The following is a 24,310-nucleotide window of genomic DNA, read 5'->3' on the forward strand; positions in this document are numbered from 1 at the left end:
GCAACCACGAAACACGCAGACAACGTTGTTCAGAGTACTGAAAGGCGGGTTTTGTGCCTCGAATTTCTATTGTAACCATCGTTATCGTAACGAACTGAGTCTAACCACAAACAGTTATGACATGATTATGGTGTTAAAGCCTTAATATACTGGATAACGGACACAATAAATAGTATACGGGCCGGTTTTCAGTATAACCAGAATTGAAACTGATGAATCGAAACCGACGAAACCGATGAAACCGATGTCCAAGCAGTTCTTTATTGGTTTCCAACCCCTTCAGGCGTAAAGAACAAATCCTGGCCTACTCGGGGTGACGTTCGATGAATTGAAGAAAATCATTCTTACTCTCTCGTCCTTGAATGAGAAGCCCGCCCACTAACCAGCTTGATTTTACGGTTATTTCTCCTTCTCCTTATCCTGCTCCCTCTTTTGAGTGCACCTTTACTATAACGCAGATCTGAATATTGGAAAGACATGGGTGTGGGGAATCTACGGAAATATCTTTGCGGGTCGGAACAAGCATAGTGACTGTATTTTTACGATACAAGTGACTCGTTTTACTCAATAAGGTTTAATACTGGTTAGAAGCTTGGTATAAAACCAGCACGCTCCTATACACAGAGTGTGTTATTTGGAACTGAGCCTACTTTTTTTGGGCCCCACACTGCCTGCTGGCATACTTTCATGCCATGACAACGTGAAGTGGTGTGATGCAATACTTTCTGGTGTTCGGTAGGGTTGCAAAAACTGTTTTACCACATACGATTACCGGGAATCGGAATGCCTTTTGCGAAAGCCGTCAGCCTTGAAGGCCTGGGATTTGTTTTGGGCTTGCATTTTCGCTGTTTTCGGTTATTAGGCTCGAAAGATTGCTGAATACAGAAGCTGGCGCCTCCGCACAGGACCGGCATCGCGGGAATGGGGCGACGCCAGGAATGTTGTTTCTTCCGGAGCGGTATCAAAAACTGCACTTTAAATCACGCCGATTGAGCTAGTGTATGCGATTTTAAGTCTTTTATTATGGTAAAACGTGGCGCATATGCAATATCTGGCGCGGACAAGCATCAAAGTCAACCGCACGCAAAGAAACAGCAGGGAGAGCGAGCCAGAGTGAAGCAGACGACAAATGCGAGAATCCCTAAGCCGACGTCACGGAGGCGCGCTTCGCAGCGCCGCCCGTGGTCACGCACACCGGCAACAGCAACAAGACAGTGAGGTGCACCCAATGCGAAACAAGGGCGGCTGCTTTGTTACGGGCCATGAATTCTAAGAGAGTAATGCGGAGGCGAATGTGGCTTGCGCAATTGCATGGTTCATTTAGGAATGTAAAAAAAAAAGTGAATTAGGGAGCCCAGGAGAGCCCACTCGCGGTTTCTTACCTTGGGACCTCCACTTGTATACTTAGTTTGTGTAATCGCACATTTTTAAAATAAACTTTCAAACTTCGAAACGCGCGTTAGTTTGGGAAAACTGCGCTCATGACTTCCTCACATGGAAAAAATAAAGAAGCAACAAAAGAAATGCGACGACAACCATAATTTCCAGCTTTGTATATAGGAGTTGTGCAATTTCGACGTAGGCTGTGCTAGTTACTTTTAAAGCATATGCTGCGGTTAATTAGAAGGATACGTAGGTAAGCGAGTGTGTTCAGCACGAATTATCGCTGCGTTCGATTTTAAGCTTTCGTTGGAAGGACGAGCTCATTGCTATGGGATATTAGCGTGGGGAACAACAAACAAAACAAATTACAAACGGCTGATCGTATTACAGAAAAGAGTTCTCCGTCTATTTGCCAATTTTCACGGGCACTATGCGGACTTGAGAACGGGTCCACTATTTGTTCAGTATAGTATGCTTAAGGCTGACCAAATTTATTATATGAAGCTTTTACAAGCTATACACAGAGAAAATCTCCATGGCAAACATTACGGCAATAGCAGTATATACCCTCTTAGGTGTGCCAAAATACATACACCGAAACTTCGAACAAACTACGGCAGGCAGTCTTCTCTGTTTCAACGCACCGACATACTCAACAAAGTTGGAGACCACATTGACTTCAAATGCAGTTGAAACATATTTAAAACACAGGCGAAAGAATACCTCTTAAATCAGAATATCTGCTTCAATGGCTAGAGCTGTGGATGTCGTCTCGACCTGTTTAATGCGCAGGTTTTGTAGTTGTGTCTATCTTTAAAACTCAATCATAGTTCTGCTCTGATTGTCCACTAGTATTCTGTTTTACTTTACTCTTTTGTACTCTAATGTACGTTACTGTACCTCTCCCATATTGTTCTGTAATATCTTGTGCTCTACATGTTGTTTGTATTTTTGTAACTCACATTAGAATTTCTAGCTTGTTTGATTCTGCCTCATCATGGTACTGTACCAAAGGGGGCTGGGGCCTCTGTCAGGCTTTGTAGCCTTTAGTCCCAGCCTGCCTCCTCGTACTTCTGAGGAAATAAAATCTTTTGTTTGTTTGTTTGTTTGTTAAAAACGATGCACGGAGTCATGTGAAATGAGCGTGCAAGGGCGATGATCTCTGTTTTTTCCACGCAGCACTCGGATGGGAGCGCCGACGTTCGTGGTGATGCTGGTCGTGGGCCGTTCGTGTGCCGGCCTCCAAGCGGCGTACATGATGGCCGGCTGTGTCAGGAGCCCCTGCTTTCCTCGTAAGGCCACCCTGGAGGCAGTGGCCCGCTCCCGGAAACGAGCTCGCATCGCCTGCGCCGTCCGTACCCTCGTTCTCAGCTACGGTACGAGGTGGGCCTCCGTGGGAAAGGCTCCAATCTTTAAACTGTTTAAACTGCATGCGCTGCGCTCGCAAACAGCCCGCACGCATTCGGGATGCTTCAGGGTTGCTTCGGACGCCAAGGAGGAATCCCACAGGCACAATGGACTGCGGCTTTTAAAGCGAACTTTTGTGGCCCTGGCGTTGCCCTTAATATATTAAAGAGACAGACAACCGACAACCGACAACAATCCCAAATGAAAGGGTATGCCTTAAAGCACCTAAAAAGGAAACGGTTTTGCTAAACACGCCCTAGAACTCTTTTAAATCGAATTTTTTTAGATCTACAAGCCGTATGTGTACTATGTTGGCCAGCATGATACACAAAATTTTTAGATAGCCCGGCAACATACCTTTGTCCGTATGCGAGATGAAAAGCGATACTTAAAAACTTGTCTCCACCTAAAAAATGTGTGAATCGCAGGCTCTCTTATTCATCTATGTGTTTTTATTTAATTCACTTGTCTATTTTGCACGAAGGCGCCATCTGTTGGGACGGTAGATAGGTGGCACCTGGCTTCGCGTTGTGGAGGTCGGCATTTCGATTCTCCCCGGGCGCGTCCTTATTCTTTTTTTTAAGCTGCCGTTGGCGTATTTTGGAACTCAAGTCGAATATTTCGGCAGAAGAAATGCCCCTGACTCAGGCAGAATCGACAAATCACCTTTATTGCGTCTGTTTACTGAACGCTGCCGTTGATTCTTGATTCTGGGCATGGAGGCTGTCAGCCTTCACTGTAGTGTCAAGTTTCTACACTACGAACCGCCACCCTTCCGATTTCAGAAAGTTTGGTGCCAAATTAAAACTATTTCTGCCAAATTTGTCTATAAATTGCTTGTGGTTACCGGGCTACATAAAACGCTGGCTTTCATATGAGCTAGATAATATACACGCGACAAAAATTGGCTGGCGATTACGATAGTCCATAATGGGATACCCGCCCCGGTGGCTCAGTGGCTAAGGCGTTGTGCTGGTGAGTACGAGGACGCGGGTTCGATTATCAGCTGCGCAGGCCGCTTTTCTGATGGAGGCGAAAAGTAAAAACGCCCGTGTATAGGAGGTTTCGGCGGACGTTAAAGATCCCCGGGTGGTCTAAATTATTTCGGAGCCCTCCGCCACGGCGCGCCTCATTGTCGGCGTTGCGTCGGTGCGTTAAACCCTACAATCAATCAATCAAACCACAATGCGATATTTGGGTGCAGCAGCAGTGCGCTGAGGCAGCAGTCACTCGTGGGATCACTCGACGACAGCGTCCGTGAGCCTCTGAGTCGGCGTCCCGAAGTGCGTCTCAGGAAGGGACCGCGAACTGCGTCTTAAGCGAACGCACATCATAAAGACGCGCATGCCCCCCCCCCCCCTCTCCCTCACGTTTTCGCCAAGCGTCGCGCCGTCGAGCTCCACGCCGGGGACAGCATACTGCCCCTCCCCTCCCCCACCGCACACTTTCGGTTATAGCTGGCTCGCGCCGCCACGGCGAACTGCCCTCTCCTCCCAATTTCGCGACACTCTACTCCTTTGCTTTCTTTCACTCGTTGGTCTTCCCATCTTTCACTGGGTCACGACGACCGCGACGCGGCTCAGCCCAGAGACGGGTGACAAAGGGCTGCGCCCTAAAAGTGTCGTCACCATGCCCAGGACTCCAAAAACCGCCCCAACGAACGCTCAGGTGGCACGATTGCAAACGTGTCATGTGGGCACCGTCGTGCGCCCAAATACACCGAGTGCCCGAATGGGTGACACATTGTGGCTTCTACTTGACTGCATTGCGTCACTGTGTTTTGAACCAAAAGCCGGGTCTTCCTATGTGTGCCTAGAACGGGCTCCGAGATTAGGTTGCAGATGATTGTATTTATTTATTGTACCCTCATTGCTTTTGAGAAGGGAGTCGGGTTTTAAAAACAAGGTTTTTTGAGAAAATGAGCGAAGAAGAGCACAGGATTCAATGTTTTCTGAGTAAGCAGCAATTTTAGCTGATAGCAAAGTTAGGACACAGAAGCAGGATGAAAAGGCTATAGTGTGAATGGGAGGCTTAGCGCAAAAAAGACGAGGACGGTGGCAAACGTGACAGGCGCTACTAACAACTCAGTTTATTTCGAAAAGCACAAACATATAAATAGCAGGCATGCACTGAAGAAAAAGAAAGGAAAGGAAAAAAAAATTACACGCATCACGGTCATCTGGCGAACATCAGAAAAAAGTTTGTAGAAATGCACTTAACTTATCATAAATAGATAGCGACGGTACACTTACGCACATGGGCCCGTTTCTTTTTATGAAAAACGCCTCGGCAGCCTCACGTGCGGTATCATCTCTGCTCCTTTCGATTATTTTTTTTTCGATTATTTTTGTTTTGTCCAGATCGGGTTTACAGACAGAATCCCAATCTTTACAATGTTGTGGCAAGTGCGAACCAGTTCATTTTTCATCGGCAGGGCATGTTCTCTGAGGTGATCATTAATGCGTCGGCCGGTTTGGCCGATATACACTTTACCACAAATAAGAGGGCTCTCGTACACAACACCAATCGCACACTTAATAAAAGGCGTGACATGCTTCTTCTCACATTTTTCGCGTTGCACCTCCGGCGCTATTCTTGAGCCTCAGAGAACATGCCCTGTCGATGAAAAATGGAACTGGTTCGCACTTGCAACATCATTGTAAAGATTCTGATTCTGTCTGTAAACCCGATCTGGACAAAACAAAAATAATCGAAAAGAAAATAATCGAAAGGAGCAGAGATGCTACCGCACGTGAGGCTGCCGAGGCGTTTTTCATAAAAAGAAACGGGCCCATGTGCGTAAGTGTGCCGTCGCTATCTATTTATGACAAGGAACGTGCATTTCTACATACGTTTTTCTGATGTTCGCCAGATGCCCGTAATATATATATTTCCCTTCCTTTCTTTTTCGTCAGTGCCTGCGTGTTATATATATATATATATATATATATATATATATATATATATATATATATATATGTATATATATATATATATATATATATATATATATATATATATATATATATATATATATATATATATATATATATATATATATATATATATATATATATATATATAAATCTAGAGAAAGATAAACTCACAAAGCGCGCAGAAATAGCATAAGTAAAGAGTGGGATACACAGCAAGAACAAGAACAATGTTTACTTACGTAGCGGCAACGGGATTTGCCTTCATCAGAGTAAAGTTACATGATTTTGCTGTCGTAAACATTTTGAACACATTTCTTATATAGGTTTGCATAAAACTGTGAGAAAGAGCGGAAAATGTTTCGGAAATGGGGAGTGTGCATACAGTCAGGCTACGCCTATGTTACAACATCAACAAACAAACAAGAAAAATAAAAAGGGGGGGGGGGGCGAGAGAGAGAAAAAGGGGTCGTGTTAACAATGCAGCGTTCAAGGTTGCACCATGACGGGTCAACGTATGCCGCGCGGGCTGCAAGTTCAGACAATGGGGAAAACTGGACAACCGCGGTTTGAAAAGAAAGGGAAGAGTATACAGTAAGGTATTCAGTGACTGCTGAGACTGGTTCGGGGGGAAGCGAAGATATATATATATTGTAGCGAAGAACCTGAACATTAGCAGATGGACACTTTTCCAGTGGCTATGTCCTGTCAGGTCCTGTTGGTGGACAATCTTCCGATAAGGTTATGTGCCATGCAGCGCTTTTTGGAAGGAGACGAAGTGTGTCCTCGCACAGCTCGAACCTCAGCCCCGGTTTTCCTACGTCCGCTCGAACTCTGCCTGGCTTGACGACGTGACCGTTCCCAGGTGTCAGTAAACGTCACCACATTTTTGGGGGAGGTTGCCGCATCGCGATCCCCGCAAGGCCTGACAGCCTGGAATTGCGAAGCAGAAGACTCCCGGTCAGCGACGACATGCCGCCTACACCCCAGCAGCCCATCGTCTGTTCGGGTACGCTCCGGCAACGAGACCCGCCTTTCTTTAACGGCACCGATGACCGTGATGCGGAAGACTGGCTTTCAATCTTCGAACGGGTGAGCACCTATAATAAATGGGATGACACGATGAAGCTCAATAACGTCGGATTCTATTTTACGGTGCTGGCTGAGACATGGTTTAACAACAACGGATCTACCTTCACTACTTGGCCAGACTTCAAAGCTGAATTTACGAAAGTTTTCGGCCGACCGGCACTTCGCAAACTCCAGGCCGAGCAGCAGCTGCGTGAGCGAGCGCAGGAGGCCGGTGAAACATTTACGAGCTACATAGAGGACGTCGTCGACCTCTGCAGGCGTGCAAATCCAGCTATGGCCGAAAGCGATAAGATCAAACACATTCTCAAGGGCATTGAGGACGATGCGTTTCAAATGCTGCTGAATAAAAACCCGCAGACTATTAGCGACGTCGTGAACTGGTGCCAGAGCTATGACGAGCTCCGCAAGCAGCGCATTTTCACCCGCCAACGCCCTTCGCGGGAAGAACCGCAACGTGGGTCGCTGTCGGCATTGGCTGCTTCTCCTGACCTCTCGGCACTTCTACCTCATATCGAGCAGTTCGTGCGAGAAGAGGTTTCGCGTCAGCTGTCTCTGCTTCCCTGCGCTCCACAGCCCCCTTCCACGTTGCCTCACTCGGTCCAACGGGTGATCCGAGAGCGTGTTGCCGAGACGATCCCTTCCGTACGCCAGCCGTCAGTTGCGCCGGCATCCACCCTTTCACCAGTGGCCGCGTCGGTCGCACCTCCTGTCGTATCGCCTATTAAACAATACGTCGAAGCCCCGCTCACCTACGCTTCCGTCGCCACAAGACCGCCGCTGGCACCATTCCCTTCCTTTGTATCTCCCGCGGAGCAGTCAGTAGCGCCGTATCCTCGAATGGCGCCTCGGACCCCGAATCCATGGCGCACCCCAGACAACCGCCCAATCTGTTTCGCTTGTCGACTTCCGGGACATGTGGCACGTTTATGTCGCCGTCGACCCCAATCTCCCGTTGACGCCTACCAGTTCCCAGCCTATGGATTTCCACCACTTTTCGCTCCCGCTACTTCTAGCGCAACCCCACCTTCGTACTCAGCTGACCAGTCGACCTCGACGCCTTCAAGCCGCCGTTCCTTTTCTCCGCGTCGCCGCTCCGTTTCCCCGATGCGCCCACGTGCCAACCCCGCAGCTGAGGGAAACTAGCGGCCGCAGTTCCGGAGGCAACAACTGCGCCCACGTCGAACTACCCAAGTCCTTCGTTTTCGCCTAACAATGTGATTGACGTTACCGTAGAAGGTGTTTTCGCTTGCGCTCTTATCGATACTGGTGCCGCTGTGTCTGTAATACGTGAAAGTCTGTCGTTCCTTGAGGAAAGTCACCACTCCGCTTTCTGGCCTCACCCTCCGGACCGCGAATGCTCAAGACGGGAAACCATTGGCCACGTGCACCGCCCGAGTAACAATCCAGCAAAATGTCTATATCATCCAGTTCATCGTTTTGGCCTCCTGTTCGCACGATATCATCCTCGGTTGGGACTTTTTGTCACGACATCACGCGATCATTCGGTGTGCTCGCGCTGAGGTTGAACTTTTCCCGTTTGACGACATCGCTACCCCCGAACGTCCCGCCAAATTGATTGCCGCCGATGATACCGATATTCCTCCCGGCACCTCAGTGCTTGTTTCCGTGTCTTGTGACTGTCTGTCCGACACCACCGTTTACTTTACGCCGTCGCCACTCTTCAGCGCCCGGAAATGTTTGCCGCTACCTTTCGCGGTCCTTGAAATTCGCTCTGGTCTCGGTACAATCCTCGTTTCAAACCCGTCGTCATGCCCCACCACATTGGTTCGCAGTGAATGTCTTGGCCACGTCGAGCCAGTTGACGATCATCTCATCGTCGACGCATCCGAGAACGCTGCATCACTGCACCTCGCTGCGCTTGGGCCTAGTGTGAACTGTGACTCCGATGTCTTTTTACGTTCCCTCGACGACGCTTTAGCTCCTGTACAACGACGAGACGAGCTTCTGGCTCTTCTGCATCGTTTCCGAGACTCTTTCGATGCCCAACGCGTCGAATTGGGCCGGGCATCCAGTGTTTCGCACCATATTGACACCGGTTCCCACGCACCCCTCAGACAGCGGCCATACCGTGTGTCGCCCACTGAGCGCCAAGTCATTGATGAGCACGTCGCGGACATGCTCAAGCGCGACGTTGTACGCCCTTCGAAAAGCCCCTGGGCCTCTCCCGTAGTACTTGTGACGAAAAAAGATGGCTCAATTCGCTTCTGCGTGGACTACCGGCGTCTAAACAAGATCACGCGTAAAGACGTCTATCCGCTTCCTCGCATAGATGACGCCCTCGATTGCTTGCAAGGAGCCGAGTTCTTCTCTTCTCTGGATTTACGGTCCGTCTATTGGCAAGTTCCTATGGCAGAAGCGGATCGTCACAAAACAGCCTTTGTCACACCTGACGGGCTGTACGAATTCAACGTCATGCCCTTCGGGCTTTGCAATGCGCCAGCAACCTTTGAAAGGATGATGGACAACATATTGCGCGGCCTGAAATGGAAAACATGCTTGTGTTACTTACATGACATAGTCGTGTTTTCCCCTGATTTTGCGACGCATCTTACCCGCCTCGAACAAGTGTTAACCTGCCTTGCCACAGCCGGCCTGCAGTTAAACTTGAAGAAATGCCGCTTTGCAGCTCGAAAACTTACTATTCTAGGCCACGTGGTGTCAAAAGATGGTGTCCTTCCTGAACCAGCAATACTTCGCGCCGTGGCGGAATTTCCCAAACCGACGACAATGAAACAACTTCGCAGCTTTATAGGACTTTGCTCCTACTTCCGGCGCTTTGTTCGCAATTTCGCCACCATCATTGCGCCTTTGACGAAGCTCCTTGGTGGCAACAACGAGGTCGGCGATTGGTCACCCGCCTGCGAGGACGCCTTCAATATGTTTGTCATGAAGTGCCCGTGGACGAGGAAGAAGAGGAGACCGAGCGCGCAGCTGCAACGAGTGCGTGCAGAAAAATCGAACCAGGCCGGTGATCAGGGGACGCCTGTGACGCGCTGGGCTTGAGAGCGCGGCCCTGTGATCGTTTCGGGGAAGACCCGGAGCGCAACCGCTGCTGTTCCCGAGAGCCGTCCGCCGCTGATCCCGACAACCCGTGGGCTGGCCGTGCCTGGAGCTGGTGACGCGCTGGGCGAGAGAGCGCGGGTCCGGATTCACCTGGAGGTGGAACCCTCCGCTCACACCCGCTGCTACGCCCTCGAGCTGTGACTCATCGGAAAGGTCGACGGTACCTGCCCGACGTCCCGCGCCTGGTTACGACGAGGCCTAGAACCGGTCATCGAGCCAGCCTCGCCGTGACGTCCTCGTCGACTCCGCGCGCATCAGGACTTCAACACCTCGAGGGGCTGCCACAAAACCCCGTAGGACGTTTACTTTCTTTATTGCGGACATTTCCGTTAGCCCCTCGCTTTTTTAACGCTGATATCGTTCGTCTCACGTACTTGCTTTCGTGCCCTAACTTCTGCTTCTTTCATGTCGTGCATAAAGCAACGTTTACTTGCGCACGTACTGGCCACTGACTCGTGACTTTCACGCCAATCCTTGGCCCATTCATTACAAAAGTGGCGAAGTCGATAAGCGTGAGCACGTATCGGTTTCCTTTCTGGGACTTGGGGGAGAATGGACCGATTATGTCAACAGCAACCCGCTCAAACGGTGTTCTAATTAGTGGCATGCTCCCCAAAGGCGCAACTCCGACTTTTCCCTTCGGCGTTGTTCTTTGACACAAGTCGCAAGATTTGACGAAACGTTGTACGTCTCCATGTAGGTCAGGCCAGTAAAATTCTTGCAGAACGCGGTCGGTCGTCCTTCGTACACCTTGGTGCCCCGCCATGATGCTCTCATGGGCCACTCGAAGGATCGGCTCCCGCAGCGTCTTGGGGACAACGACTTGTTTGAACGCTCTGCCCGTGGAAAGCTTATAATGACGGTACAAGACGTCGTTTGATTTGACGAAAGAATATTTCTGTCCCTTTCTGGAGGCGAAATCCTGTCCTAACTTGCGGAAACAACGTCGGAGAGTTGGGTCCCCTTGTTGTTCCCTGGCCAAATATTGTCTTGTGATGTCTGCGCAGCTGATTTCGGGTACCTTTAAAGGTGAAGCCTTCACCGAACTTGACTTGGCGACAGCAGACACCAACACGTCTGAGTGTATCTCTGTGGCATTTGTGGTGAGATCTGCGTTCGGGATATCGCTGTTTTTGAGCTGCCAGTCGGGATCTGGCATGTGAGGTTCCCTCACACCAGGAATGTTCCCGAGCACGAGGTCATAGAGCGGTTGTTCCATACACGCAGCGCTAACCTCACCCATAAAGTACGGGGTTTCGACGTATATCTTAGCCTCGGCTAGCTGTTTAACCGTTCCGTCAATGAGCAATACCCGGGTTGTTTTTCCCGTCAAATGGCGCTCCGCGACCAGGTCACGTCGAACAATGACAGTATTACTGCCCGTGTCCCTAAGGACGGTGACAGGTTGTCCAAGTAGACGGCCTTCCACTACTGGCATTCCTTTCACAAGGAAAGCAGATGGTTGCACGGCGATGCCCCGAGGAGACTCGACACCAGGACCCCTCTGCTTGTCCCCATCAATTTCCGTGCATTTCTGTGGGGCTCTCGGAGGCTCCGTAACAGCACAAGCAGCAACCTGCTCTTTGCCATTGGGACGGTTCCTGCAGTTTTCGGTTTTGTGACCGAGGCGACCACAAGTAGTGCATTTGGCTGGATCCTTAGGGGTGTTACGACAATCTTGAGCTCGGTGTCCTGGCCGATTGCATACAAAGCACTTGGGTGGCACTTTTTTCTGTGAATCGGCCGCGACTTTATCTGTATCGCGGTCGTCCCCGGAAAACTTTCCAAGGTTTGAGAGGTTTTGTGCCTCGATAAAACGATCTGTAGTCTCGGCCAGGTCGTTCAGAGTTTTACACTCTCGCTCTTTCAGGAAGATGACGAGCTTGGGATGGCAGCAGCGTATGAATTGCTCGCCGATCATTTGATCACGAAGAGCCTCGAATGTTTTTTGCACATTCGCCATCTCGATCCAGTGATCAAAATAACCCGTAAGCCTTGCCGCTAGTTGTTTCCCGGTTTCTCCATCCTCAGCCCTCGCCTTCCTGAACTTTTCTTGGTAACCTTGGGCTGTGAAACGAAACCGCTGCAACAACGCCCGTTTGACCTTGACATAATCAAGGGACTCTTCGGCGGTCATACGAACTATGATAGTAAGCGCTTCCCCGCTCAAGCACATGCTTACAGCTAGGGCCCATTTGTCCTGAGGCCACTGCTGTCCGGTTGCCACGCGCTCAAACCTTTGCAGGTACGCGTGCAGGTCGTCGCGTTTCTCATCGAATAGAGGAAGAAGTTTCTGCGGGTTAATCGCAGGCGGAGTTGCAACAACTTCCCCTCCCGCGGCGACATTTGGTTGGCTGGTACCACCACCCTCTTGGAGTCGGATCCTTAGCAGTAGCAACTCCTTCTCCCTTTCTGCAGCATCTTTCGCTCTTTCCGCAGCTTCTTTCGCTCTTTCAGCGGTTTCTCGGCTGGCTTCCCTCTCGGCAGCTCTAGCGGCGCGTTGCTCAGCCCGTTCACTCTCTATCCACGCCCGAAGCTCTTGTCCCGAGAGTCCAAGCTGAGTCCCCATTGCCATTAACTTCTCAAGATCCATGCTGTTGCAGCTAACGTTACAGGCACACTCGAGGCTCACTGACTCCTTTCAGCGGATGTTAAGAAATCCTGGCAGGCTCGCCACTTTTGTAATGAATGGGCCAAGGATTGGCGTGAAAGTCACGAGTCAGTGGCCAGTACGTGCGCAAGTAAACGTTGCTTTATGCACGACATGAAAGAAGCAGAAGTTAGGGCACGAAAGCAAGTACGTGAGACGAACGATATCAGCGTTAAAAAAGCGAGGGGCTAACGGAAATGTCCGCAATAAAGAAAGTAAACGTCCTACGGGGTTTTGTGGCAGCCCCTCGAGGTGTTGAAGTCCTGATGCGCGCGGAGTCGACGAGGACGTCACGGCGAGGCTGGCTCGATGACCGGTTCTAGGCCTCGTCGTAACCAGGCGCGGGACGTCGGGCAGGTACCGTCGACCTTTCCGATGAGTCACGGCTCGAGGGCGTAGCAGCGGGTGTGAGCGGAGGGTTCCACCTCCAGGTGAATCCGGACCCGCGCTCTCTCGCCCAGCGCGTCACCAGCTCCAGGCACGGCCAGCCCACGGGTTGTCGGGATCAGCGGCGGACGGCTCTCGGGAACAGCAGCGGTTGCGCTCCGGGTCTTCCCCGAAACGATCACAGGGCCGCGCTCTCAAGCCCAGCGCGTCACAGGCGTCCCCTGATCACCGGCCTGGTTCGATTTTTCTGCACGCACTCGTTGCAGCTGCGCGCTCGGTCTCCTCTTCTTCCTCGTCCACGGGCACTTCATGACAATGTTGCGCCGCCTTCTTGTTTCCCCACCGGTACTGCGACATTTTGATCCCAGCGCTCCCTCGGAAATCCATACCGATGCCAGCGGTGTGGGCCTGGGCGCAGTACTCGCACAACGCAAGACCGGATTCGAGGAGTACGTCGTCGCTTACGCCAGCCGTACCCTTACAAAAGCCGAAGTCAACTACTCCATGACTGAAAAGGAATGCTTAGCGATCGTTTGGGCTATTACGAAATTTCGCCCGTACTTCTACGGGCGCCCATTCGACGTGGTCACCGACCACCACGCCCTTTGTTGGCTCTCGTCGCTAAAGGATCCGTCTGGCCGCCTCGGTCGATGGGCCCTCCGGCAGCAAGAGCATGACATACGAGTGGTATACCGGTCCGGCCGCAAGCACACAGACGCAGATGCCCTTTCTAGGTCTCCTCTACCATCCGACGCTGAAGATTTATCTTCTGTGGAGTGCACTCTGGCCCCCCTTGATATCACCGACATGGCTGCTGAACAGCGAAAGGATCCGTGGATCGCTTCCATTGTGGAATTTTTGTCCCGTCCATCGCCAGCAGCCGCACCTCGCTCTCTCCGTCGCCAAGCTGCCCATTTCTCTGTCCGTTACCAACTCCTTTACCGCCGAAACTATTCATCCGAAGGTCGCAAATGGCTCCTGGTCATCCCTCGTCATTTACGCGTGCACATCTGTTCTTCGTTCCACGGTGACGCGCAGTGTGCCCACGGAGGTGTCCTGAAGACATACCGAAGACTTCGCCTTCGCTTTTACTAGCGAGGCATGTACACCTTCGTCACAAAATATGTTCGTTCCTGCACAGACTGCCAGCGCCGTAAGTCTCCCCCGCGATCAACAGCGAGCGAACTCCAGCCTCTGCCGTGCCCTGCCCGCCCCTTCGATAGAGTGGGTATCGACCTCTACGGGCCGTTGCCGTGCACCTCCAGAGAGCACCGCTGGATTATCGTTGCGGTAGATCATCTCACGCGATATGCTGAGACAGCAGCCCTTTCAGCAGCCACAGCCCGGGACGTGGCGTCCTTCCTCCTCCGTCGTTTCATCCTTCGACACGGAGCGCTCCGAGAGCTGCTGAGTGACAGAGGTCGCGTATTTTTATCGGACGTTATCAAAGCGCTCTTGGCCGAGTGTAACATCGTTCACCGCACAACCACAGCGCACCATCCGCAAACCAATGGCCTAACCGAACGATTCAACCGCACTCTGGGAGACATGCTGTCTATGTATATTTCATCAGCCCATTCAAACTGGGATCAGGTCCTTCCGTTCATCACGTACGCGTACAATACCGCGACGCAGTCGACTACCGGATTTTCACCGTTCTTCCTCCTCTACGGACGGGAGCCGACCTGCACGCTGGACACGGTACTTCCATACCACCCTGATCATTCCGAGTGTACACCGATTTCCCATATTTCGCAGTTTGCTGAGGAATGCCGCCAGCTCGCTCGTTCATTCACTTCTGAACACCAGCAGCTACAGAAATTTCGCCATGACGCGTCCAGTGCACCACGCGATTTCTCTCCCGGCTCCCTCCATGTTCCACTCCAGGTCTCTCTCCGAAGCTTACATCGAAATACCACGGTCCTTACCGTGTTATATCGTCGAACCAGCTATGCCCTCATCGGATCTTCGGCGCCGCGGCCGTGAGACTGTGCATGTTCAGCGACTCAAGCCCTACTATGATCCGCTGGTTCCGTCGTCACCATGAGTCGCCAGGATGGCTCCCTCTTCTCGCCGGGGGTGGTTGTAGCGAAGAACCTGAACATTAGCAGATGGACACTTTTCCAGTGGCTATGTCCTGTCAGGTCCTGTTGGTGGACAATCTCCCGATAAGGTTATGTGCCATGCAGCGCTTTTTGGAAGGAGACGAAGTGTGTCCTCGCACAGCTCGAACCTCAGCCCCGGTTTTCCTACGTCCGCTCGAACTCTGCCTGGCTTGACGACGTGACCGTTCCCAGGTGTCAATAAACGTCACCACATTTTTGGGGGAGGTTGCCGCATCGCGATCCCCGCAAGGCCTGACAGCCTGGAATTGCGAAGCAGAAGACTCCCGGTCAGCGACGACATGCCGCCTACACCCCAGCAGCCCATCGTCTGTTCGGGTACGCTCCGGCAACGAGACCCGCCTTTCTTTAACGGCACCGATGACCGTGATGCGGAAGACTGGCTTTCAATCTTCGAACGGGTGAGCACCTATAATAAATGGGTACTAAAAATGGCAGCGACACCTCCACCACGTGTCGGTTTCTTTCTTCTATATATTTGAAAGTTTTGAGGAATGATTTATGTACCATCAATTCCTTCGTGAGCCCATATGCTTGCGTCCTCACAGTGATGTGGGGACAGTTCTAGTTCAACCGTTTTGCTAAGAATGCTTCGTGCATTGATGTTAAGAAGGCGCAAGCTTTTATTGCGCAGAGAAGGATTTGGTCATGAATGTGCCGAGGGCTGCAAAGTGGTTGATAATTTTGGGGGAGTTATCGCTTGAACCTTTACACACCGGTTACTGCTATCATACCACATGTATACGTGTCATTATGCATCCGTAGTTTCTCATGCAAGAGATACGGTTTTTTTCTGTTTGGTTTATAAATCTTGCCACTGTCCCACAACCGTTTGCGCCGACGGAGCGTGCGCGGGAGTAATCGTTTTGTATAAACACATCTGTACCCTTAATCTTCTTTGAGTTATTTGGTATCTCTTGCTTCTCGTTGTAGTCCTGATGATACAGAATGAATTACGGGACGATTGCCAGATTGTTTTCCGAGTCTGTGTATACGGCCGATGGATGTACAGGTCTGCGCAGAAGTAAACGGAGCACGGGAGCGGTGGCCGATCTGCATCGCAGCGCCGCGTGTGGGCGCCGCCGGGAACTAACGAGCGCCGGTTTAAGAGTGCGCTCGCACTGCCCCCACCGCCCTATCTGATATGTTTGATCGTCGCTCTGCTGGCGGGTCGTACCGGGCGTGACGGTTTTCAAAAGGCAGCGCTGGGCTATAGAGGGGCGCTGGTTGCATTGCCGCTCGCATGTATCAGCGGCGACCGAATCTGCCGCTGTTGTGCGGGACGAAGCCACGCGCGCTAGGAAACGTGCCTTGTTGCGCGCTGTAAGGGGATGCATAAAATTGTAGCCGGCTGCGGTTTCCCATAGCATGTCTTTGCGGTATAATTCATTGCGCGCCGACAACACGATCTCCATGAAAGCACATACAGAAAGCACATTCGCTGAAGTGTGTGTTAGTCGAAAAAAGAAATCCCGCTTCGATGCATCGTTTTTATTCATTTGGTTTTCTTTAAACGCATTGCTGTCCCTCTGTTTCGGTGTGTTCTGAAGAAGGGAAAATATAAAATGCCGATCCGGTGGAAATTTGCTCTGCGGGAAAGCATGCTGAATGTATTTTTGACGAGCACCTTGTATTAGTCAAGAAGAAGCTACAGCTTTCAATCAACTCCTTTACGCTGTTAATTATGTGGATGGTAAGGCGAACAAATTAATATTGCCCTGAGGCTTCGACACGCGCCGTTAAAACAGTAACTGTGTCCTTTCACTCTCGGGAGAAGGACGACCAGCGGAGCTGCGCTGCCCGTAGTGTTAGAGTTTGTCTTAGCGGCGAAGTGTCACGTAATTTGTTTCCGGGTGGTTGCTGTAAAACAAGAGTGACAGCCGTTTTCTGTAACCGTGCTCCCTTCGCAGGCGGCCATGCATGGACAGCAGACCGCAATTCTGTATCGTTTACAACTCCACTGTGAACTCAGGATCACGTTACAGCACTTTTCTCTAATCATGCTCCCGCCGTAAATGAGCATGCTACGCTGCGCATCCGGCAATGTAAGAAAGCCGACACCGACCTTTTGTAACTTGGCTGCGCCGCTACGCACCCTTGCACTGCTGGAAGCAATTTGTAGACGGCAATAAAAGCCTCCATAAAATAGGGGGCCTAGTAGCTTTCCGGTGTGGGAAAACGTGATCCGGAAGAAGCGTGATGCGATACCACACCGGACTGTCGTAAATCCCAGCGCTAGAACAGCTCCTTGTGTAACTCTGTACCAGCGCGAAAGTAGTTTCAATTAGGCCCGTATTCGGGATAGTGTGTGAACAGAAATGGGCAACGCCCCAATCTCGACTTTTCGATTTATTCACAACTTGAATAAATGAAAATAGTTTAGATGTTTTAAAACCAATGCATGAAAATATTTTACATGAACAATTAAAATGAAAGTAACCGACATGTTACAAATTAAGTTACGTTCATTCAATTCGCACGTTCAGTAGCCGGTGAAAGCGCCGTCTACCCTAATGGTGTCTCGAATCCTGCGGGGCAGTGAGGCGTACAGTTGTTCAGCGTAGCCGGGCTTCTGGCGGAGAGTTTCCCATTGCGCTTTCACAGCCATCCAGAAATCGTCGGCGGTCGCTGTGGTCAGGTTTAGATGAGCAAGGTCCCCCATACATTCTGTATAGGGTTCAAATCGGCCCCATTCTGGGGCCACTCGATTAAACGCACACCGCGCCCTTCTAGGAGCCGCTGGACGGCCTTTGAAATGTGGACGGGGCTTTGACCTTGTTGCAAAATGTAGCAGCCGTCCTTGAAGGGCCCGTCCAGGGCATAAGGGATGAGCGTATGGTCTATTACGTCGCAGAAGGCGGCCGAATTGAAGGGCTGTGGAAGCCTAACGAGTGCGCCAAGGCCGTCCCTGGTGATGACTCCCCACACATTCACAGCACACCGACCGCTGCTCAGGACATGGGACACATACCCAGGCTGGTATCTGGCAAGAAACAAGAAAAAGCATGGGAAAGCCATTGTTGTAATACGAAACCTTGAGGAAACATATGGGCACTAACAATGAAGGTTTGGAGGTCAATGAAAAGTTTTGAAATGCATGCAATAAATTGTTTTCAGTCGTGAACATGGACGAGGGCGCGTGGTGAGGAGGGCTAGAGATGGGAAACGAAAAAAAGATAAACAATAGTTTTGCTGCGCTTGCAGGAATGATTTCTTTTTCGTGCGAGTACGCTGTATTTCGTATTACTAAGGATGAATTTGTGGCGGTAATGAGAATGTAATAGTCACGCGCAAACAAGCCTAATACCATTGCATGGAACACACTGGTTCACGGTACAAAAAACCATAATTTGTTTAAGAGGTAAAGAGAGTTATATTCTTTTGAATATAAATTGTTCGTAAAGTCGCGGAAATAAGAAGACTTTTGGAGGAATATATGCACAAAATCGAACTAACAAACCGTGAATATTATCGATAGAAAACTTCCTTGCGCGGAGGTCTTCTCCAATAAAGCCAAATGGATTTAACGGGCCGCAACGCATATTTCCGAAAGAAAGCATTATCGAGACTTCCTTAATGCTGGCTACCGCCACATTCAAATCCGAAATGGGCCTCATGTGCCTCTTCTTTACATGGGATTTGTTTTGCTTCCGAGCGATCAATTACGTGCTTCCTGATCTTGACGCATGGCCGCTCTTCTCTTTCACCTTCATCAAAAGTTAGTTCAGTAGCGGAACAATGTGCACCCGCGGGCACGGGTTATTGGATTGCAGTGATAAATGACGCAGTTTCTTTCTTTCTTGGCACCACGATGACACTGCGCAGACAATTGCCACGGCACTAGGTGCACTGGCTTGCGCGTATTCGCGCATCTCAGAAAGAAGCTGGCATTTTGTGTTACCCTGAATAAAACGGCCCTCTCAATTTCTGCCTCGTCACGCTCTTTCCGAAATTACCTATAATGTTTACAAAGTCCCCTTTTCCCCTAGAACATCTCCTAGAAAAGCTGTTGTTCACCTTGAACTTCTTCATACTATGTTTTTCCTAAATTCGCATACAGTTTTTGGCGCAGCCATTTAGTCGCTGTGAAAGGCCTGAAATGAACATAAAAGAGGAGGCTTTAACTCACGCTCAGTGCAACGGAGTGCCCGGCCGTGAAGAGTTACAAATAATTCGTCCACTTGGGGAATATTTAACGTGCGCCGTAATCTGAACACACGAATAGTTTTGTTTTTCGCCGCATGAAAAACAACAATTCGGTTTCAAAAAGCCTCCCAGAAGGAAGTTAGGCCATACCTGCAGTTGTACGGCCTCCAGACGCGGCGCTGCTGGTTCCACCTGGAGGAAAATGTGGATTCATCGCTGAAAACCACTTCTCCCCAGTCGTCGAGACTCCAGGCTTCGTTGGCTCGAGCGAATGCCAGGCGCGCACCCTCTGCCGCTCGGTGATGAAAGGTTTCTGGGCTGCAATGCAACCATTTGAAACAGCCTCATTCAGACGCCGCCTAATTGTGGCTTCGCTGATGTCCAACGACACGTTGTCGCGAATCTCCCTAGCTGTTTGAAAGGGATCATCCGTGATGGCGGCAAAGATGAGCAGACCTTTTTCTTCGGAAGTGCAGCGGGGTCTTCCGGGCCGTGAGACGTCGTCGATTCGGCCATTCTCTTGCCGATATGCTTGTATTATACGGTTGGCCGCTGTCATAGATCTTCCGGTCCTTCGGCATATCTCTCGTTGAGGAACACCTTCACTACAGTATTTTATAATTTCCAGCCTGGCGCTGTGTGGTACTCTCGGCGGCATCGTCTTCGCACTGCAGGTTCTTAACTTTCCTCGTCTTTTTATACCTCAAGCTCAGTTATCGTATCAGATCTGTAGCTATCAGTGGAACATCGTTCGGACCACCGAAGAAAATTGCTTCTTTATCAACAGTTCTAGTCGCGGTTTGCTCCGGATCGCTCCCAGAAAAAAAGCGGCTGAAAGCATTGTCTTTCTTGGCCCTAGCTACAAATATGTAAAGCGAATATATCGCGAAAACTGGGGTGACTTTAAAGGAGTACTGACACCAAATTTTTACGCCTAAAAAATGATATAATTGGCTTCAGTAGTTTGTACAGATGCCTCACAGAAATTTTTTCAGCGATCCGAGGCCGGAATCACATCTAAAATCGATTTTGATTGTCACAACCGCGAGCTTCCACAAATCGGTAGCACTAGCGAAATCGCTTTCGGCGTGACGAAACATCGGCCGGCGTGTCTGGCCGGTTCAGGGTGACGTCATATAGTAGTTTTCGGAACCGGTAACGATATCCTGCGCTGCTGTTGTCGGTGGTATTTGTTTGGGCAGGAGACGTGGGCGTAGCCGTGTGAGCAATGCTTGTAAACTTTGCGTGTTCGACGTCTTTGATCTTCAGTTCGTTTCCGGCGCATGGTGTTCCCTTGCACTGGTGCCGAAAACTGCGCGGTGCCGGCCCCGCGCGGTGCGCGATGTCGACGCGCACAGCGGCGACGCGGCGGTGCGCGTCGCCGAGCTCGCCCAAGTTGTGCTATGACAAACTCGAGGAATGCGAAGTACTGCTCGTGGAAACCTGTCCGAGCAAATCGACGACGAAGCCAAGATGGATTATTTTCCACGCGACGACATGCAGCGCTGAACGTGGACTTAGTTCGTGCGCGGCTACGGCCGCAAGAACTGTCGCCCAAGCCAGCAGGCTCGGCGTTGCTCGGATCAGCTTGGGTGTTGGGAAATTTAGGCTTAGTATAGTGGCGACTATTTGATGGCTGGTAACTATACAACAGCGATGGCGTAGAGGTAGAACACCCGCCTCGCGTGCTGAAGGACCGTGGCTCGAATCCCGGTGCCGGATAATTCCCACCGTATTAAAAAAAATAATAATAATCCGCGTATTGATGGAATTGCACAAAGGGGCCTGGGGTGCGGCCTGACCCCGGCGACCATTGCCGGTAATGCACTCCCTCACCAGAGCAGGATTGGCCACCCTGGTGTAGTAATGGCCACAACCTCCCATGAATACGCCAATTAACCCTCGGCCCTCAGTCCCCAGCGGCTGCGAAGCAACTGACCACGGCGGCGGTCAGACCTGTGACGCAGCACAGGGTGCTAAGAATCCCTGGATCCGGACAGGCCGCCCATGGAATCTGAACCTGGCAACGTTTAACGCGCGAACCTTATCTAGCGAAGCAAGTCTCGAGGTGTTGTTCGAGGAACTAGAGGGCATTAAATGGGATGTAATAGGGCTTGGCGAGGCTAGGAGGGCAGGCGAAGCCTTTACGGTGCTGAAAAATGGACACGTCCTGTGTTACCGTGGTCTAGAGGACAGAAGAGAACTGGGAGTGGGATTTCTAGTCAATAAAAGCATAGCTGGCACTATAGACCAATACCATAGCATTAACGAAAGGGTCCTTTAATTACGCCAAATAAGAGGTACAAGCTCAAGGTGGTGCAGGGCTACGCGCCTCCATCCAGCCACGACGACCAAGTAGTGGAACGCCTCTATGAAGATGTGGAATCGGCAATGGCTAAAGCAAAAACACAGTATACCGTAGTTATGGGGGACTTCAATGCTAAAGTAGGCAAGAATCAGGCAGGAGACAAGGCAGTTGGGAACTATGGTCTGGGCTGTAGAAATAGCAGGGGGGACCCACTAGTTGAGCTTGCAGAACAGAATAACCTACGCATAATGAATACCTTCTTCTGTAAACGGGAGAGTCGGAAGTGGACCTGGAGGAGCCCCAATGGGGAGCACAAAAATGAAATAGACCTCATAATATGCGATAACCCTCGCGTCGGGCAGGATGTGGAAGTGCTCGGAAGGGTAAGGTGCAGTAACCACCGCATGGTAAGATCTCGAATTAGGCTAGATTTGAGGAGGGACCGCAACAAGCTAGTGCGAAAGAAGCCGATAAATGAGCTAACAGTAAGACGTGAAGTAGAAGAATTCAGGATCGCGCTGCAGAACCGATATTCCGCCCCTAACGAGGAAGCCGAGCTTACGACACAGGAAGCCAGCGAGAACCTTACACGCATTATCACGGAGTGTGCAGTAGAAGTCGGGGGCACTATGGCTAGACAGGATACTGGTAAACCTTCACAGGAGACGAAAGATCTAATCAGGAAACGGCAAACCATGAAAATCTCCACCGCAGCTGACAGAATAGAACTAGCGGAGCTCTCGAAGTTAATCAATAAGCGTAAGACAGCTGACATACGGAAGTATAATATGGAGAGGATCGAATACGCTGTAAAGAACGGAGGTAGCGTGAAAGCAGTGAAGAGACGTCTTGGCGTGGGGAAAAATCAGATGTATGCACTTAAGGATAAGCAAGGCAACGTCATCACAAATAGGGATAAAATAGTCACAGTGGCCGAGGAGCTCTATAGGGATCTGTACAGTAGCCAGGACATACAGGATAATGCCGAACGAGACAGTAGCTCACAGGAGATATCATCCCACCAGCAACGACCGAAGAAGTAAGGAAGCCTTTGAAAGAAATGAAAGGGGGAAAAGCACCTGGTGTGGATCAGATAACAGCAGACCTCTTAAAGGATGGCGGAGAAATCGTACTTGAAAAACTGGCAAACCTGTATACGCAATGCCTAATGACCGCAATGGTACCGGAATCTTGGAAGAACGCGAACATCATCCTAATCCATAAGAAAGGCGACATGAAGGACTTGAAAAATTACAGGCCGATCAGCTTACTGTCAGTCGTCTACAAGGTATTTACCAAGGTAATCGATAACCGAATTTCTGCAACCTTAGACTTCAGTCAACCTAAAGAACAAGCAGGGTTCCGTAAAGGTTATTCAACAGTGGACCATATTCACACGATCAATCAGGTGATAGAGAAGTGCACTGAGTATACTGAACCCCTATATATAGCCTTCATAGATTATGAGAAAGCATTTGACTCGGTCGAAACCGTAGCAGTCATTCAGCCATTACGGAACCAGGGTGTAGATGAGCATTATGTAAGTATACTAGAGGATATCTACAATGGGTCTACAGCTACCATCATCCTCCATAGGGAGAGCAGTAAAATACCTATAAGGAAGGGGGTAAGACAAGGAGACACAATCTCTCCAATGCTATTCACAGCATGTTTACAAGAAGTATTCCGAACGTTAGATTGGGAACAGGTGGGAGTAAGGGTTAATGGAGAATACCTCAGTAACCTCAGATTTGCTGATGACGTTGCCTTGCTAAGTAACTCGGGGGACGGATTGCAAAGCATGCTTTCCGCACTGGGCGAACAGAGTAGAACCGTGGGCCTGAAAATTAATATGCAGAAAACTAAAGTAATGATCAATAACCTCGGGACAGCACAGCGGTTTGAGATAGGTGGCAAGGCAGTGGAAGTGGTAAGCGAATATATCTACTTAGGCCAAGTTGTGACCCCAGATCCCAACCATGAGGCAGAGATAATTAGAAGGATCAGAATGGGGTGAGGTGCATATGGAAGACATTCTCAGATAATGAATGGAAGCCTACCATTGTCGCTGAAAAAGAAAGTGTATGACAGCTGCATCTTACCGGTACTCACCTACGGGGCAGAAACTTGGAGGCTCACTAAGAGGGTTCAACTTAAATTGAGAACGACTCAGCGGGCAATGGAGCGGAAAATGATAGGTGTAACATTAAGGGACAAGAAGAGAGCGGACTGGGTCAGGGAGCAAACTCGTGTTAAAGACATATTAGTAGAAATTAAGAAGAAGAAATGGACGTGGGCAGGGCATGTAATGCGAAGGCAAGATAACCGCTGGTCATTAAGGGTAACAGAGTGGATCCCTAGAGAAGGCAAGCGCTGCAGGGGGCGGCAGTAAGTTAGATGGGCAGATGAGATCAAGAAGTTTGCGGGGATAAATTGGTCACAGTTGGCGCAGGACCGAGGCAATTGGAGAATAATGGGAGAGGCCTTTGCCCTGCAGTGGGTGTAAATAGGCTGGTGATGATGATGATGATGATGATCTGTACAACTGCGAATGACCATCTCTTACACCACTTTTCACCACACCATCATCCCCTTTTTCTCATATGGAGCTTTATTTTGGCGATAATTTCCATTTCAGCGATCGGTGACCAAAACATCTGCCGTGGCCTGTTTTCATTCTAACGCACTAGTGGAGCAATCTTTCGCCCGCTCGCCGCACCGCGGTGCCGGCAGTGGTAGGAGCGCCGAACCTCCGCTACCGGTCAGCGTAGGCAAATATCTGAACGTCAGCATTGCG

General features: G+C 50.3%; 1 protein-coding gene across 1 annotated transcript in view; it reads left to right on the plus strand.

The window, feature by feature from the left end:
• Nucleotides 1–24,310, plus strand: part of LOC144168770 (pecanex-like protein 4) — a 473,206-nt gene that overhangs the window by 162,443 nt on the left and 286,453 nt on the right. The window contains exon 8 of the mRNA XM_077697735.1: nt 2,563–2,759. Within this exon, the coding sequence (XP_077553861.1) occupies nt 2,563–2,759 (197 nt within the window). The remainder of the gene's footprint in view (nt 1–2,562; nt 2,760–24,310) is intronic.

This window comes from Haemaphysalis longicornis, unplaced genomic scaffold, assembly GCF_048455015.1.
Source record: "Haemaphysalis longicornis isolate Haplotype H1 unplaced genomic scaffold, Haemaphysalis longicornis Haplotype H1 scaffold_2, whole genome shotgun sequence".
NCBI lineage: Eukaryota > Metazoa > Arthropoda > Arachnida > Ixodida > Ixodidae > Haemaphysalis > Haemaphysalis longicornis.